General features: G+C 35.3%; 1 protein-coding gene across 2 annotated transcripts in view; it reads right to left on the minus strand.

Moving 5' to 3' along the window:
• The window catches only part of AMN1 (antagonist of mitotic exit network 1 homolog), a 58,167-nt gene that overhangs the window by 23,075 nt on the left and 19,988 nt on the right, over nt 1-15,104 (minus strand). For both annotated transcript variants that reach the window (XM_045465372.1, XM_045465373.1), the window contains 4 exons: nt 11,425-11,557; nt 7,754-7,898; nt 5,392-5,609; nt 5,010-5,066 (listed from right to left, as the gene is read on the minus strand). In XM_045465372.1, the coding sequence (XP_045321328.1) occupies nt 5,010-5,066; nt 5,392-5,609; nt 7,754-7,898; nt 11,425-11,557 (553 nt within the window). The remainder of the gene's footprint in view (nt 1-5,009; nt 5,067-5,391; nt 5,610-7,753; nt 7,899-11,424; nt 11,558-15,104) is intronic.

The raw sequence follows: 15,104 nt of genomic DNA on the forward strand, positions 1-15,104 counted from the left end.
TATATATGAGTTATCAGGAATAGGCAATTCATCGAGACAGAAAGTAGAATAGAGATAGTTAGAGGCTGGGCGTAAGGGGTAATGGGGAATTACTGTTTTAATGGGTAACGAGTTTCAGTGTAGGATGAGGAAAAATATCTGGGAATGGATAGTGGTGTTGGCAGCACAATAATGTGAATGTGCTTAATTCCACTGAATTGTACACTAAAAATGGTTAATATGGTAAAGTTTGCATTGTGTATATTTGACCACAGCAAAAAATATTTTAAGAATTTTGGAAGTAAGGGGGCACCCTGGTGGCTCAGTCGATGACTGCCTGACTCTGGATTTCCGCTCAGGTCATGATCTCACAGTTTGTGAGTTTGAGCCCCGCATTGGGCTCTGCGCTGACAGTGCAGAGCCTGCTTGGGATTCTCTCTCTCCCTCTGTCTCTCTTTGCCCCTCCCTCACTCATGCTGTCTCTCTTTCTAAACAAACAAACAAACAAACAAACTTAAAAAAAAGAATTTTGGAAGTAAGGTTATATAATGGTTGACACATTTATTTATGGCATTAATATTTTTTCCTTCCAAAAAGTTGATATTAAGTTGGTGTGCATATTATAATCAATCATATCTTGTAAGTAAAGGAAACCTGCATATACCGAAAACTCATAAAATTGAGGAAAAAAGCATTTTCTGTTATAAACTGGCAAAGGTAGCCTATGATATAAATTGGCAAAGGATACGGACAAAGAAATACAATTTGAGAACAGATGGAAGGAATAGCGCTTCACCCAGGTACCATTTAAAATATATTAAGGCATTTAAAAAAAAAAAAGATTCATTGTGCAAACTGGGGTCTTGGCAAAATTGTGAATTCACAACATAACCTTTATAGGAAACAATCTTACAATATGAATTTAGGAGCATTAAAATATCCATACCTATTGACCCACTGATTCCATTTTTTGGAGTTTGTTACAGCAATGGAAGAAAAAATTTGTAAGCCCCAACATATGACTATTTCTAACAGTTAAAAACTGGAAATAATCTGGATTACCAATAACAGAAAAAATGATTAAAGTAAGGAATGATACATTGTATGAACAGATTTTGTTCTCTGATATACCAATGCCTAGAACATAGCAAGTGCTTAATAAATAATTGTTGAAAAAATGAAATTTTACAGGAAAAAAACTTTTAACCATGAAGACTGTAGAAACTTACAAAATGACTGTAATATAAAGTTAATATGATAACATTTATTGAAGTACTATCATGTGCCTGGAACTGCAGTAATACATAGGGATAAAATGATGATAAAATGATGAACAAAATGGTCTCTGCCCACTGGGAACTTAAATCAACAGAAATTTCAAAAACAATCATGACATTCAATAAATGTTGTCACATAAGTTTGTATAACTGTTTCTGAGTCTTTAGGAAAGGTTGTTAGACTTTTTTCTTTCTTTCTTTCTTTCTTTCTTTCTTTCTTTCTTTCTTTCTTTCTTTCTTTCTTTTTTCTTTCCTTCCTTCCTTCCTTCCTTCCTTCCTTCCTTCCTTCCTTCCTTCCTTTCTTTCTTTCTTTCTTTCTTTCTTTCTTTCTTTCTTTCTTTCTTTCTTTCTTTCTTTCTTTCTTTCTTTCTTTCTTTCTTTCTTTCTCTTTTAATTAAGTAAGCTCTATTCCCAATGTGGGGCTTGAACTCATAACACTGAGATCAAGAGTTGCATACTCTGCAGACTGAGCCAGCCAGGTACCTGAAGTCCTTAGAGTTTTAATCAAATTTCCTGTCTTTCTTTCTTTTTTAAAGCTTATTTATTTATTTTAAGAGAGAGAGAGAGAGAGTGAGCATGAGCAGGAGAGAGGCAGAGAGAGAGGGAGAAAGAGAATCCCAAGAAGGTGCCATGCTATCAGCCCACAGCCCAATGCTGGGCTCAATCCCACAAACCATGAGATCATGACCTGAGCTGAAATCAAGGGCAGGATGGATGCCCAACTGACTGAGCCACCCAGGCATCCCCAAATTTATTTTCAAGTTATAAACAATTCAGTAACATTGATAATATAATTTCCAGGAAGAGAACATATAAAAAGCAAGAGATTAAAACAGAGCATGTGATAAAAGGTAGGAATATATATTGCCCACAAGAGAAAAATCAGTAAAAAAGATGAAAAAGTTTGTGTTTCAATGAGCCAGAAATTGTGGTCACAAAAATACTAGATGCTATCAGACAAAAGTCAAAGTATATTTACTTTAAAGAAGGACTTGAAGTTCTTTAAAAAAATTAAAAAAAAATTTTTTTTAATGTTTATTTTTGAGAGAGAGAGAAAGAGAGAGAGAGAGAGAGAGAGAGAGAGAGACAGAGCATGAGCAGGGGAGGAACAGAGAGAGAGGGAGACACAGAATCCGAAGCAGGCTCCAGGCTCTGAGCTGTCAGTACAGAGCCCGACTCAGAGCTCGAACTCATGAACTGCAAGATCATGACCTGAGCCAAAGTTGGATGCTTAACCGACTAAGCCACCCAGGTACCCCTTCTTTAAAAAATTTTTTTTAATGTTTATTCATTCTTAAGAGATAGATAGAGACAGAGTGTGAGTCGGGGTGAGGCAGAGAGAGAGGGAGACCCAGAATCTGAAGTGGGTTCGAGGCTCTGAGCTGTCAGCACAGAGACCAATGTGAGGCTTGAACCGTGAGATTATGACCTGAGCTGAAGTCAGAGGCTTAACCGACTGAGCCACCCAGGTGACCCAACTTCTAATAAAGTTTAGAAATATTTCCATTGAAATATTTTGGCACTTAAAGAACTAAGATTTGTAAGATTGAAAATATGAAAAATTGAACGATATGGCAGTATAATTGCCAACACTTATTGGTTCCTGAATCTCTTCCTAAGTCTGCTTAGGTTGGTGCTCCTAGTTTTGTAACACTGAAGTAAATATGCCGGTATGTTTCCTATCACTGCATAACATCTAATTTCCTGGTAGTTTTATTTGGGAATGGTAAACTGTGTTAACTGTTTGGGAACTTTATTAAAAATGATGATGGGGGCTCCTGGGTAGCTCAGTTGGTTGAGTGTTGACTCTTGATTGTGGCTCAGGTCATGATCCCAGGGTCATGGGATCAAGCTCTGCATCAGGCTTTGTGCTGAGTGTAGAGCCTGACTGAGATTCTCTCTCTCTCCCTCTCTCTCTCCCTCCCCGCCCCCCTCTATCCCCTCCCCTGCTCATGCTCTCTCTCTCTAAACTTAAAAAAAATTATGATGAGTATAGGATAATGTTGTTGTAAGAATTAGATAACCTAATGAATATAAGGCAACAGTATGTAATATATAGTAAGTGCTCAACAAATGTTAGTATTTCAAACAGTAAACGTTATGGCAGAGTTTATTACCCCTACAGTTAGGATGCAATTTGGAATGTTGGAACTTGGTATAAGAAATACGGTAATTTGTTAATCAAAGGATTTGTAAAAATATATATGCTATATGTATGTATATATACACATACACATGCAAATACACATACATACAAGCAGCATGCAGATATAAAAACAAAAAAATTATCTCAGGGCAATAACTCAAGGAGAAATATTTGGGCAAAAACATGGCACTGCTATTCTATTATGATAGTATTAACATTTATAATTCATTTACAGCCTGTTTACTTCCAAAAAACATTTGATGTGGCTTATTAATATAAAGCACATCTATATTAAATAAGACTTAAAAAACCCCAATATAAACTGGGAAAGGCAGAAACCAAAATCCTGGGATAAAAGGCTTCTTAATATATTTAGAAACAGGTTATAGGTGCCACATCAGTCACTGAATGGAAGGGCTGCACACTAATTTAGGATCTTTTTAAATAGCTGTACAATGCAGCTGTTGGGGAGGAAAACTTTTTCTCTATTCTATTATGTTCTATCTTTGGGAGCTTGTGAATTAAACTGACAAAGACAGACTAGCAAGAGAAAAGACAAAGTTTATTCACACACTAGCTCACAAAGAAAGTGGCTCAAAGAAATGGCTATGATTTTGAGTTTATATATCATCTTAACAGGAGAAAGGGAGGGGGAGATAGGACACTTAGAGAAAAACAGATGACTTTTAGGGAAAACAAAATGGGCCTTTAGAGAGTAAAGGAGGTATGACAGTCTTGTGACAATGTTTGTTTATGTAATTTCTCATTTGATTCCTCCAGTGATGGAAGCAATCTTCCTGGTATTGGGTAGTCTTCCTTGAAAGGGGTTCGAGGCAGTTGAGTGCTTTTGGAAGTCTCTGTTTTTAGGCAGATGGGGTGTGTGTGTATGTGTGTGTATGTGCTTCAGACAAAGCCTCTTTTTGCATCTGTAGATTTTTTTAAAGTTTATTTACTTTGAGAGAAAGTGAGAGAGCAAGCTGGGGAGGGTTAGAGAGAGAGAGAGAGAGAGAGAGAATCACAAGCAGGCTCCACACTGCGAGCACAGAGCCTGATGTGAGGCTCGAACTCACTAACCATGAGATCACAACCTGAACCGAAATCTAGAGCCGGATGCTTAACTGACTAAGCCACCCAGGCGCCTGCATCTGTTGATTTTCAAACATCTTTAGCTCAAAATAAGTTTTATGTGACTGGCATATTCTGAATCCCTTCATGTATATTAAGAAAATAGAATAGTAAGGGACTAAGTAGTCCTGGCAATGAAGATTCTAAAGAATGTAATTTTTACACTGATAAACTTTCATAATCTTTACCCATAATAAGATTATCCTTAAATGTGTTAGAAACTAAAACTTATGGAAAATAAGACCTTTTGTTAGAAGCAGAATGGGTTTTTATTTGAAGCATGCTTTATCTAACTTTACTGTTTTTCTTCACTCTGGAAATAAAGAGGTGGAGGCAAAAACCCAAAGCAAACCCAATCAAAATAATGCCATGGAAACACCTAATTTATAAGGCATTGGTTGTTTGCTACATTCAAAAAATAATTTCTGATGATAATATAAAGAATTTAGTCAGCACCAACTTCATAGATATTTAAAAATTACCTCTAATTTCTTGGCACAAGGTCCATTAACAAGCGCAACCACCCCATCATCTGACACCTAAGCAAAGAGAAAAAGCAACACAGCACACAAATGGGAAAGATGGAACTAAAATTTTCTAAATATTATTAATCATTTATGTATAGTTTTATCGCCTCCCATTTAGCAAACATGTGTTTTAGCCACACTTATCTTTTTCACCCTTACTTAAAATAATTGAGGGAAATGTGCCAAATTATATTGCAATTATATAAACAGTGAAGCATGAGGTAGTCAACAAATTCAACAACAACCAAAAGAATTAATTATGCTCTTCTGATGAGTCATGGAAGTTCACTGGGCAAACACATACAGTCTCTATATAGTAAGTCTGTATTTCATTTACCTGCGTAGCTGAGAAATCAACACACTGCAAAAATGGGCAGTTTTCTCCTAATGCATGTAAGGACACATCAGTAATACCTAAACAGCCACCTAAATCAATTATCTTTAGTAGCCGGCAGTTACGTGCAAGAGCAAGGACTCCTTCATCAGTGAGATTGCAGCATCTTTTCAAAGAAGCTTCATGCAGGTATGAACAGGAGGAAGCCACTGCTTTTATTCCTGAGGGGAAACATAATTATGTATCAATGAGCTACATATGCATATATATGAGAAACGTGACTGATTTTCATTTTAGCAGTCACCAGTATTGATGTATCCAACTGTATGTTAGCCTTTTGCAAAGTAGTCCGTCTGTGAGGATATACTTATTTTCCAGTGATGCTGCCATTATTAAAACTCTTTTGGAAAGTTTCAGAAATTCTCTACATAGTCTGTAGTATATCATTCAGAATATCTGTAATGAATGGCAAGGCTTTATTGTTGACAAGTAGATTTGCCTTTAGGAAACAGCCAAAAGTTATTCAGAACCAAATTAGGCAACTGAATAGTAGATAAGTCTTTTTGTTAAAACAAAAGTTTTAAAGTAATAAAGTTAATTTTCTTGTGGACTCTGAAGGGAAATCAAAAGTTAAATTGCCCCAATGTCTTAGGTAATAGTTTTCATTGCTATCCTTAGGAATCATACATATGTTTCTGCACTCTCTCTTCCCCCTTTGACTCTTAAATCCAATTAAACTGATATAAATGCACATTGGAGACTGGTACATGATAATGAGCCACATAAATAAGAGAGTACTTTGGGAATCCTGGGCCCTTTAATCATGCACACACATTACAACAGTGTTAAAAGATAGCTTTATGAGCAAAATACACAAAAGGGAAGATGGTAAATTCATATGTAGGTCATTTTTACTGTTCTCTGTATCTTAAGAACTTCGATTTTTTATTTTTTTTACCCCCCAAAAGAACTTTTATTTTATTTATCAGTGTCCAGCATGAAAGTTCTTTTTAGTGAGTTACTATTTGTGTAAACATTTAAAAAACTTAAGCTTCTTTGTAATATTATAGGTAGCCTAACTTGCTAACCAAGATGACTGCAAAATATAGCCAACTACTCACAAAACTTTCTAGAAACCTAGCTAGACAAATTAGTCCCTCTTTTTTTTTTTAATTTAATTTATTTTTAAAATTTACATCCAAGTTAGTTAGCATATAGTGCAACAATGATTTCAGGAATAGATTCCTTAATGCCCCTTCCCCCTACCACATCTTCTTTATCCATTCATCCATCGATAGTCTCTCTTTCTTATATTGAAGGGAAAGGTTAAAATTCTATATTGATAGAAAAAAAGGGCAAAAACTCTGTAATTCATGCAATAGTGACACTGAAAAATGCAGTCTGACTGGCTATTAAAAACTATGCATTGCAGGGGATGAAAGGTACAGCGTAGGGAATATAGTTGATGGTATTGTAATGGTCTTGCATGGTGACAGAGGGAAGCAACACTTGTGGTGAGCTTTGCATAATGTACAGGCTTGTCTAATCACTAAGTTTGTACCACTGAAACTATTGTAACATTGTATGTCAATCCTACTCCAATAAAAAATTTTTTTAATCAAAAGACATAAAAACAAAAAATAAACTATGCATTGTACAGACTGATAGCAGAGTACTTAGTAAGCTTACTCTGATGATGATTTAACTTTCTGTTGTAATTTTGCATCAAGAAAGCCTTAAAGTATGAACTGGTCGTTTCTTATTCTATAATACCAGGAAAAATATTTCAAATACAGACATCCAAACAAATATCCATGTTTATTTTAAATATGTTTAAATTGCAAGTAGTGACTTAGTGTATTCTTAACTTTCAGCAAAGGTTATAAGCAGGAACTCTAATTTGGATTCTTTAGCTTGGTTTGAATATTAAACATTTTTTTTAATGTTTATTTATTTTTGAGAGAGAGAGAGAGAGTGTGTGTGAGAGAGAGAGTGTGTATATATATATATATATATATATATATATATATATATATACTTGAGTTGGGGAGGGGCAGAGAGCAAGGGAGACACAGAATCTGAAGCAAGGTCCAGACCCCAAGCTGCCAACACAGAGCCCGACATGGGGCTTGAATCCATGAGCCATGAGATCATGACCCGAGCTGAAGTCAGACATATAACAGACTGAACCACCCAGGCACCCCTTAGTTTGAATATTTTTATTGATAAATACAGTTTCTGTTTCTTTGATATCTTCATACTCACTTTTGACATATTTACTACCCCTCCTTCCCGTTCTTTGTTCCAAAATTATACTAGATGAGGAATAGTAGTCTACCAATGTATTCAGTGTTAACAAACATACCTTTTGAAGTTATGGAAATTCTGTTTTCTTTTGAGGAACTTAAATTTAATTTCTTCAGCTTTCTGCAGTTGCACAGGTGCAGGAGAGCAGTATCTGAAATATCACAGCTCCGTAGATCTAGAGTTTGGACTTCAGGATGTAAAATCTATAAAAAATACATGATTTAAAAATTAATTTTTCCTATGAATATAAATGTTTATTCCATATTCAGTGTTTTGGTGGTCCCATCAGATAAATGGTGGATGGAAAATGTAGCAAAGAATACAAAGACATATCTGTGTGGAGACACATATGTAAGGCAGGAAAAATACAAGCCCACTTCTAACTGGAGGTGCAGCTTCTAGCATCCCCAAAATCTTTGCTGGGACCTGAGAAGCAGGATCGAGGTGGTGGCACGTGCTTATCTTTTTTCAGTAGATCTTGACTATTATTAGAGATCCTGGCTACATGCCTCTGCTCAGCAGGTATGAGTCTTTAATCACTTAGACACTGAATGGTTATAGGATATGAATATTACTTATCTACAACATTTACCTCCTTCATTCTTATTGGGAGCTAGTACAAGCAGACCTAGTATTTCTGAATGTTTACTTGAAAGCAACAAATATAGCAAATCAATTTCAAAGGGTTTTGAGCTCTTTTCTTGGGCGTTCTTTTTACTTTATTTTTTCCAAAGTAGAACTAACTTTACTTTTCTGAATGTAAAAGTAATGTATTATTACTGAAAAGATTTAGACAATATAGACAAATTATAAAAATAAGAAGAGTACTAAGTACATTATATACATGATGCCATTTAGTATTCTCTCTTTCTCAAACACATAAACACTCCTGAGAGATTCGTCATTACCATATTATAAAGGAGGGAACTGAGGCATCCAGAGCTTAAATAGTAACACAAAGTACACAGCAAAAAAGAAGCAGAGCTAAGATTGAAAACCAGGTCTTTCCAATTCCAAAGGCTATGATTTTATCCAGTATAACTAAAATTACCCATCATACCAATGCCCAGAGAAAAGCATTTTAGTTTTGGTGTTTTTTGACTTAAAAAAAAAAAAAAAAAAAACAACTTTGAAGAAAAATGGGATCAGATTATATATAAGATGAGCACTTTTTACAAAAACAACTTATTGTGGTTGCATACGATTCCATTTTATGAATGCACCATAATGTATTAAATGCATCCTACACTGACAAACACTTCAGTTGAACATTTAGGTTGAGTTAGGAGGCAATATAGTATAGTGATTAAGAACATGTCCTCTGGAGGCAGACTGCCTGAGTTTGAACCCTTTGAGTGTGATCCAATTCTGGTTTGTGTGTGTGTGTGTGTGTGTGTGTGTGTGTGTGTGTGTATGCGCCTCAATACCCTCTTTATTAAAATTGGTAGAATATTTTGTGACAAATAAAGGTGTCTCACTTATGTGTTATATGTAACTGTCAACTATTATGATAAATAGTATTATGATGAGCATACCTGTGCACTTTCCTGATTATTATTTCTTGGGATTCATGTCAGAAGTAAACGGTAAATGCAGATGCTAAATAACCCTATTGTGGTAATCATTTTGCAATGTGTAAATGTATCAAATCATCACATTATGTTGTAGGCTGTAAACCTACACAATGTTATATGTCAATCATATCTCAATAAAACTGGAAAAAATACTAGGACTAAAATTTTTGAGTCCACAGTAAGTACATTTTTAGGACTTCTGATAGTTAATGCCACACTGTCCTCCTAAAAGGTTTTTATAAATTTACACTCCCACCAACAGGAGACAAAAGTGACTGTTGCCCACACTATTGTCAACACTGGGTATTATTATTTTTTAAGTCTCTGGCAATGCCAAACTGAAAGACAAACTGTGACTTTTATTACTAATGAGGTTAAATATACTTTTATACACTGATAGTAATTTATATTTTTTCCTTTGAGTATTTCCTGATTCTTCTGTTTTAGTATTTGTTTTGATTTTTCTTATTGGTTTGTTATCAAGATAACAAACCTATAGAATTACATGTGTATTGCAAATATTTTTCCTAGTTTGTTACTTGACTTTGTTTCTTTTTTTTTCTTCTTGCAGTAAGAAATTTCATATTATTATGTAATCAAATCCATCAATAGTTTTCTTCTTGGTTTCTAACTTTGGTGTCATGTTTAGAAAGGCCTCCTCCATCTAACTATAAAAAGATTTAGGAAATATTTCAAAAAGAGCCATCCAATGATGCATTCAACTTTGCAACAGATGTTAGATCTGGCTTTTTGAATAATTTCATAAGCAGGACTCCATTTTATAGGACAGGGATTTGAGAGAGAGCACTAAAGAAAGCATACTTCTGTTTTTTCTCTATCTCATTCACCCCTTAGCCCTTTCCTATTCAGGTAAAATGAAGTTTAAATGAATATTAAGGATTGTCATAAAATGAACATTTAAGCCACTCCAATATAAGCTAAAGGGTTAGAACAAAATGGGGATATTGGGGAAAGGAGGAAAAGCATCAATTTTCTGTAGTTTCATAATGTTTCTTCTATGAGCCATACACAACTATATATATCCACAGAACCACTGGCAGTAAGAACCTGGGGTTATTATTCTACCTCCATTGAGTCAAGCAGACTGCAACACTAAAATGTCTACGTTCCAGAGCAAGCTAACATGAAGAAATCAAAGCATTACAGGTACCTCAGGCTGTTAAAAGAAACACTAATGGCACATGTAAGCGCAATTACAAAGAGAGGTCACAGGGACAGTTATGTGCTGGAGTGCTATCACCACAGTTTGTTCCCTTCTGATTCCGGGCTTTGGGCAGAATGTGTACTAAAGTCAGCAGTTGGTAGTTAGAACCAGAGTTTCTATAGTAGACTAGTCTAGTCTAGACTAGAGTCTCTGAAGACAGTGATGATGGCTGCAAACCCATTTTATAGTTAAGGGCACTGACGCTCAATGTTAGAGAGTGGCAAAGCTAGGATTTCAAATCGGGTTGGAGGCCTTTACTATACTTATTGCCTTATAGAATAGCCAATTTTAGCTTAGCTGTAAGGAGGGAGAGTGAGTATTAGTTAGCAGGAGGGAGGTATCCAGAAGAATGAGTTTAGAGGAGTGGCTTTTAACTGCTGATTGTTAGCCATGAGTGGATAAAACCAACTTAGTGGACTCTGATCAACATTTTTGTAAATTGAAATAAGACATAATAGAACAAAATAGAAAATATTCAAGTGTACTGCACACAGTATGTTACGTGTAAATGTGGTTTGTGTACCAGAGGCATAATAGAACATATATTTCTTACTGTGGGTTTTTTTTTTTTTTTTGCCATTTGTGTATTCACCCTGCATTTTAATTTTTTCCAGCCTTATTGAGCTATAATAGTTCAAAAAGCTTAAAACTTTTAAAAAATGTAGAGATCAAGGGTGCTGGTATGATGAAGACAAGGGAAGCAGATGAAAGAATGGTGGGAGAAGATTTTTAAGTAACTATTACACATAAACATTTGGTTATATGCAGAGATAAAAAGAACCCCAATGTTTTATTATATTTTGAAATTATTACTAAACCTAAAAAAAACCATTATTACTAACCTACTATATGCCATTGCTCTAAAAATCTGAAACCATATCTAAATAGTAAAATATAATATGCTTGCTTTACAAATATACATACTCTTACCTCACTTATATTTGAATCTGTTATCTGCCCCTGGGTACTCATTATTTTAATCAGTCTGTCTTTTATGTTTGGAGGCAAAGGCTTAATGTCTGTGATATATCTGGAAATATTCTTCATGAAGCACCAAAGGCATCTGAAATACAAAACAATATAGTAAATTACATGGTACCTATACTGATTCCTAATATTTGATGCTGTTTGTTAGCACTTAGTCCTTTCATAAATAGGGTGTACATTTAATATAAATATTTGCAACATAAGCTTGGTAAGATTTAAAAGCCTAGCGTGTACTCAGTTGTGGACCAGGGGCTCTTCCCTCACATTTTTTTTCTCAGCATACCTCATTTACTAAAATGCATTTTAAATGTCAAAAAAAGTTTTTCCTAAGTCCTAAGTTTTTCTCTAATTCCTAAGACATACTACTAACATTTCTGTTACATATTCCTAAATAAACATAGTATCGGGGCGCCTGGGTGGCGCAGTCGGTTAAGTGTCCGACTTCAGCCAGGTCACGATCTCGCGGTCCGTGAGTTCGAGCCCCGCGTCGGGCTCTGGGCTGATGGCTCAGAGCCTGGAGCCTGTTTCCGGTTCTGGTCTCCCTCCCTCTCTGCCCCCCCCCCCCCCATTCATGCTCTGTCTCTCTCTGTCCCAAAAATAAATAAACGTTGAAAAAAAAAAATTAAAAACAAACAAAAAAAAAAACAGTGAGCTAGGGCCTGTTAATTGACAAGTTTTATCTATTCATGCAGCAAACTTTTCATGATTTTTCTTAAAAATTATTTGTGTAATGAAATCATGAAAGAACTATGACCATGAAGACTGCACAAATAGTACAAATCATGGAGATAACAACCAGGGTTGTATATGCCTAGAGTAGGGTTATCAGAGCAGGCAATAACCAAGACCCGTATGACCAACATATCTCATATGTGGCCTGAAATTCCAACTATCTGAGAACCTCATACTTTAAACAAACAAATAAATATAAACCTTACTTAAATTTCTGACTACAAATATCCCCACATATATATAATTTTACATTCATGAATTTCCCTCTCTGATCCTTTCCCTTTCCTTCCTCCCACTAATATCTAGGGTATGTTCTTTCTTATTTTTTTCTATGCTTTTACACACACACATACACACACACAAACATACACGCATACACATTTAAAGGGTTGTGGGGGGTGGGTGATCATTGTTTCCTAAAATGGCATCACTGTGTACTCTTTTCTTTTTTTTTTTTTTTTAATTTTTTTTTTTGAACGTTTATTTATTTTTGGGACAGAGAGAGACAGAGCATGAACGGGGGAGGGGCAGAGAGAGAGGGAGACACAGAATCGGAAACAGGCTCCAGGCTCTGAGCCATCAGCCCAGAGCCCGACGCGGGGCTCGAACTCACGGACCGCGAGATCGTGACCTGGCTGAAGTCGGACGCTTAACCGACTGCGCCACCCAGGCGCCCCTGTGTACTCTTTTCTATACCCTCTTTAACTCAATAATATCTTACAAAATTCTTCAAAGCATCAAGTATAGTTCTAATGCTCCTTTCATGGCTATATAACATTTCACAGTGTGGATGATTTATTTAGTCATTTATTTAGTCATTCTCCTATATATGATATTCCACTGCTTCTAGGACATGTTAACATATGCTGTCAGATTGTTTTCTAGAAAGTCTGTAACACTTCATGTTTATTGTATCTACCCTATTTCTCTACATCCCTCAGGCAATAGGTTTATTTTACTTAATTTTTCATTTCCATTATCTCCATTTCCCAATCACATCCTCCATTATCCAGGAATCTAATGTCTAGTATGTACCCTTTTGATGTATGTGTCCTTTTAACATGCTTGCATTTCTAATTTATATATGTGGTATTTGTCATAGATTTATCTAGTTTTTCACTCACCACTGCTTTAAAAGTCTACCTACTCTTGGGGCGCCTGGGTGGCACAGTCGGTTAAGCATCCGACTTCAGCCAGGTCACGATCTCGCGGTCCGTGAGTTCGAGCCCCGCGTCGGGCTCTGGGCTGATGGCTCAGAGCCTGGAGCCTGTTTCCGATTCTGTGTCTCCCTCTCTCTCTGCCCCTCCCCCGTTCATGCTCTGTCTCTCTCTGTCCCCAAAATAAAAATAAACGTTGAAAAAAAAAAAAGTCTACCTACTCTTGAATGTTGGAAAATCTTAGGTGTGAAAAGTGGTACATTATTACTTTAATTTGCATTTCTCTACTTACTATAAATTTGACATCTTTTCATGAACCTATTGGCTATCTGGATAGCCTATTTCTCTAAATTGTCTATTCATATCCTTTGCCTATTTTACTATTTTTTGACTTAAATTTGTAAGAGTTGTTTTTGTGGCCAAATACATGACTGAATTTGTATTTGCTCTATAAACATTTAGAGAATGTATGTTCTCTAAGAGATGTAATGTTCTCTCCATTATGCATGTTTGTCTAACTATCTCTCTCCATGTATGTATATGTGTATGCACACAAATATATTATGTGGACATATATGATTATTTATGGATAGTATTAATTCTTCTATGTTCTTTTTTTTATGTTTATTTTTATTTTTAAGACAGAGAGAAACAGAGCATGAGTGGGGGAGGAGCAGAGAGAGAGGTAGACACAAAATCTGAAGCAGGTTGCAGGCTCTGAGCTGTCAGCACGGAGCCCGATGTGAGGCTGAAACCCGCGAACCATGAGATCATGACCTGAGCCGAGCATGACGCCTAACCAACTGAGCCACTCAGCCGCCCCAACTCATCTATGTTCTTATTTTTTCTACTAAATTTGTAGAATTCTTAGTTTACAATACAATGCTTGTATTTTGAAATCAAGTTACTTTCATTTCTTTTTTGGGGGGGGGGTATTTTATTTTATTTATTTATTTTGTAATTTACATCCAAGTTAGTTAGCATATAGTACAATAACTATTTCAGGAGTAGAATCCAGTGATTAATCCCCTATGAAGTTACTTTCATTTCTACTAGTTTTTGCTTTTTGTGCATTACTGTTTTATAATGAAAAAATTTAAATACATAAAAATAAAATAGAATGATATAAAATCCTTGCATCATAAACCTAGAATTTTAAAATTTATTATTTATCATATTGTGTCAAATATCTTTAAGACATAAAACATTTCAGATAAAATTAAAGCCTCCTTTGTACACCTACATAGGTTTACTCTTTATTGCCCTTGGTAGAGGCAACCACAACCATGAAGTTTTTTTTTTTTTAAACAGCTTTTAAAACAGTTTCTGTCCATGATTTTATTATATTTTTACTACTAAAGTATATGTGTGTAAATAACAGAGTATTGTTTTCTATAATTGTAAAATGTAGTATATTAAATTTCCTACCATGGCTGAATGTGTTAATTGTCTTTGTATCTGACGACATTCCTTTTAATAAGACTTTGGTGTTAGTTGCAAATTCATGATCATTATTTCTTCTTGTAGAATATTCCTTTCCTCAGTAAGTAATTTCTCTATCCATATTAATGTTTTTCACATTAGATTGTATTCAGTCTGGTTTTAACGTTGTTCTACCATTTTTCTTTGGCTTCTTTGGCTAACATGTTTACAAGATTCATCTGCATTGTTGCAGGTAGCTATAGTTGATGTAAAAAAAATTGTTTCTTAAAGTTTATTCATTTTTGAGACACA

This window comes from Leopardus geoffroyi, chromosome B4 (genome assembly GCF_018350155.1).
Source record: "Leopardus geoffroyi isolate Oge1 chromosome B4, O.geoffroyi_Oge1_pat1.0, whole genome shotgun sequence".
NCBI lineage: Eukaryota > Metazoa > Chordata > Mammalia > Carnivora > Felidae > Leopardus > Leopardus geoffroyi.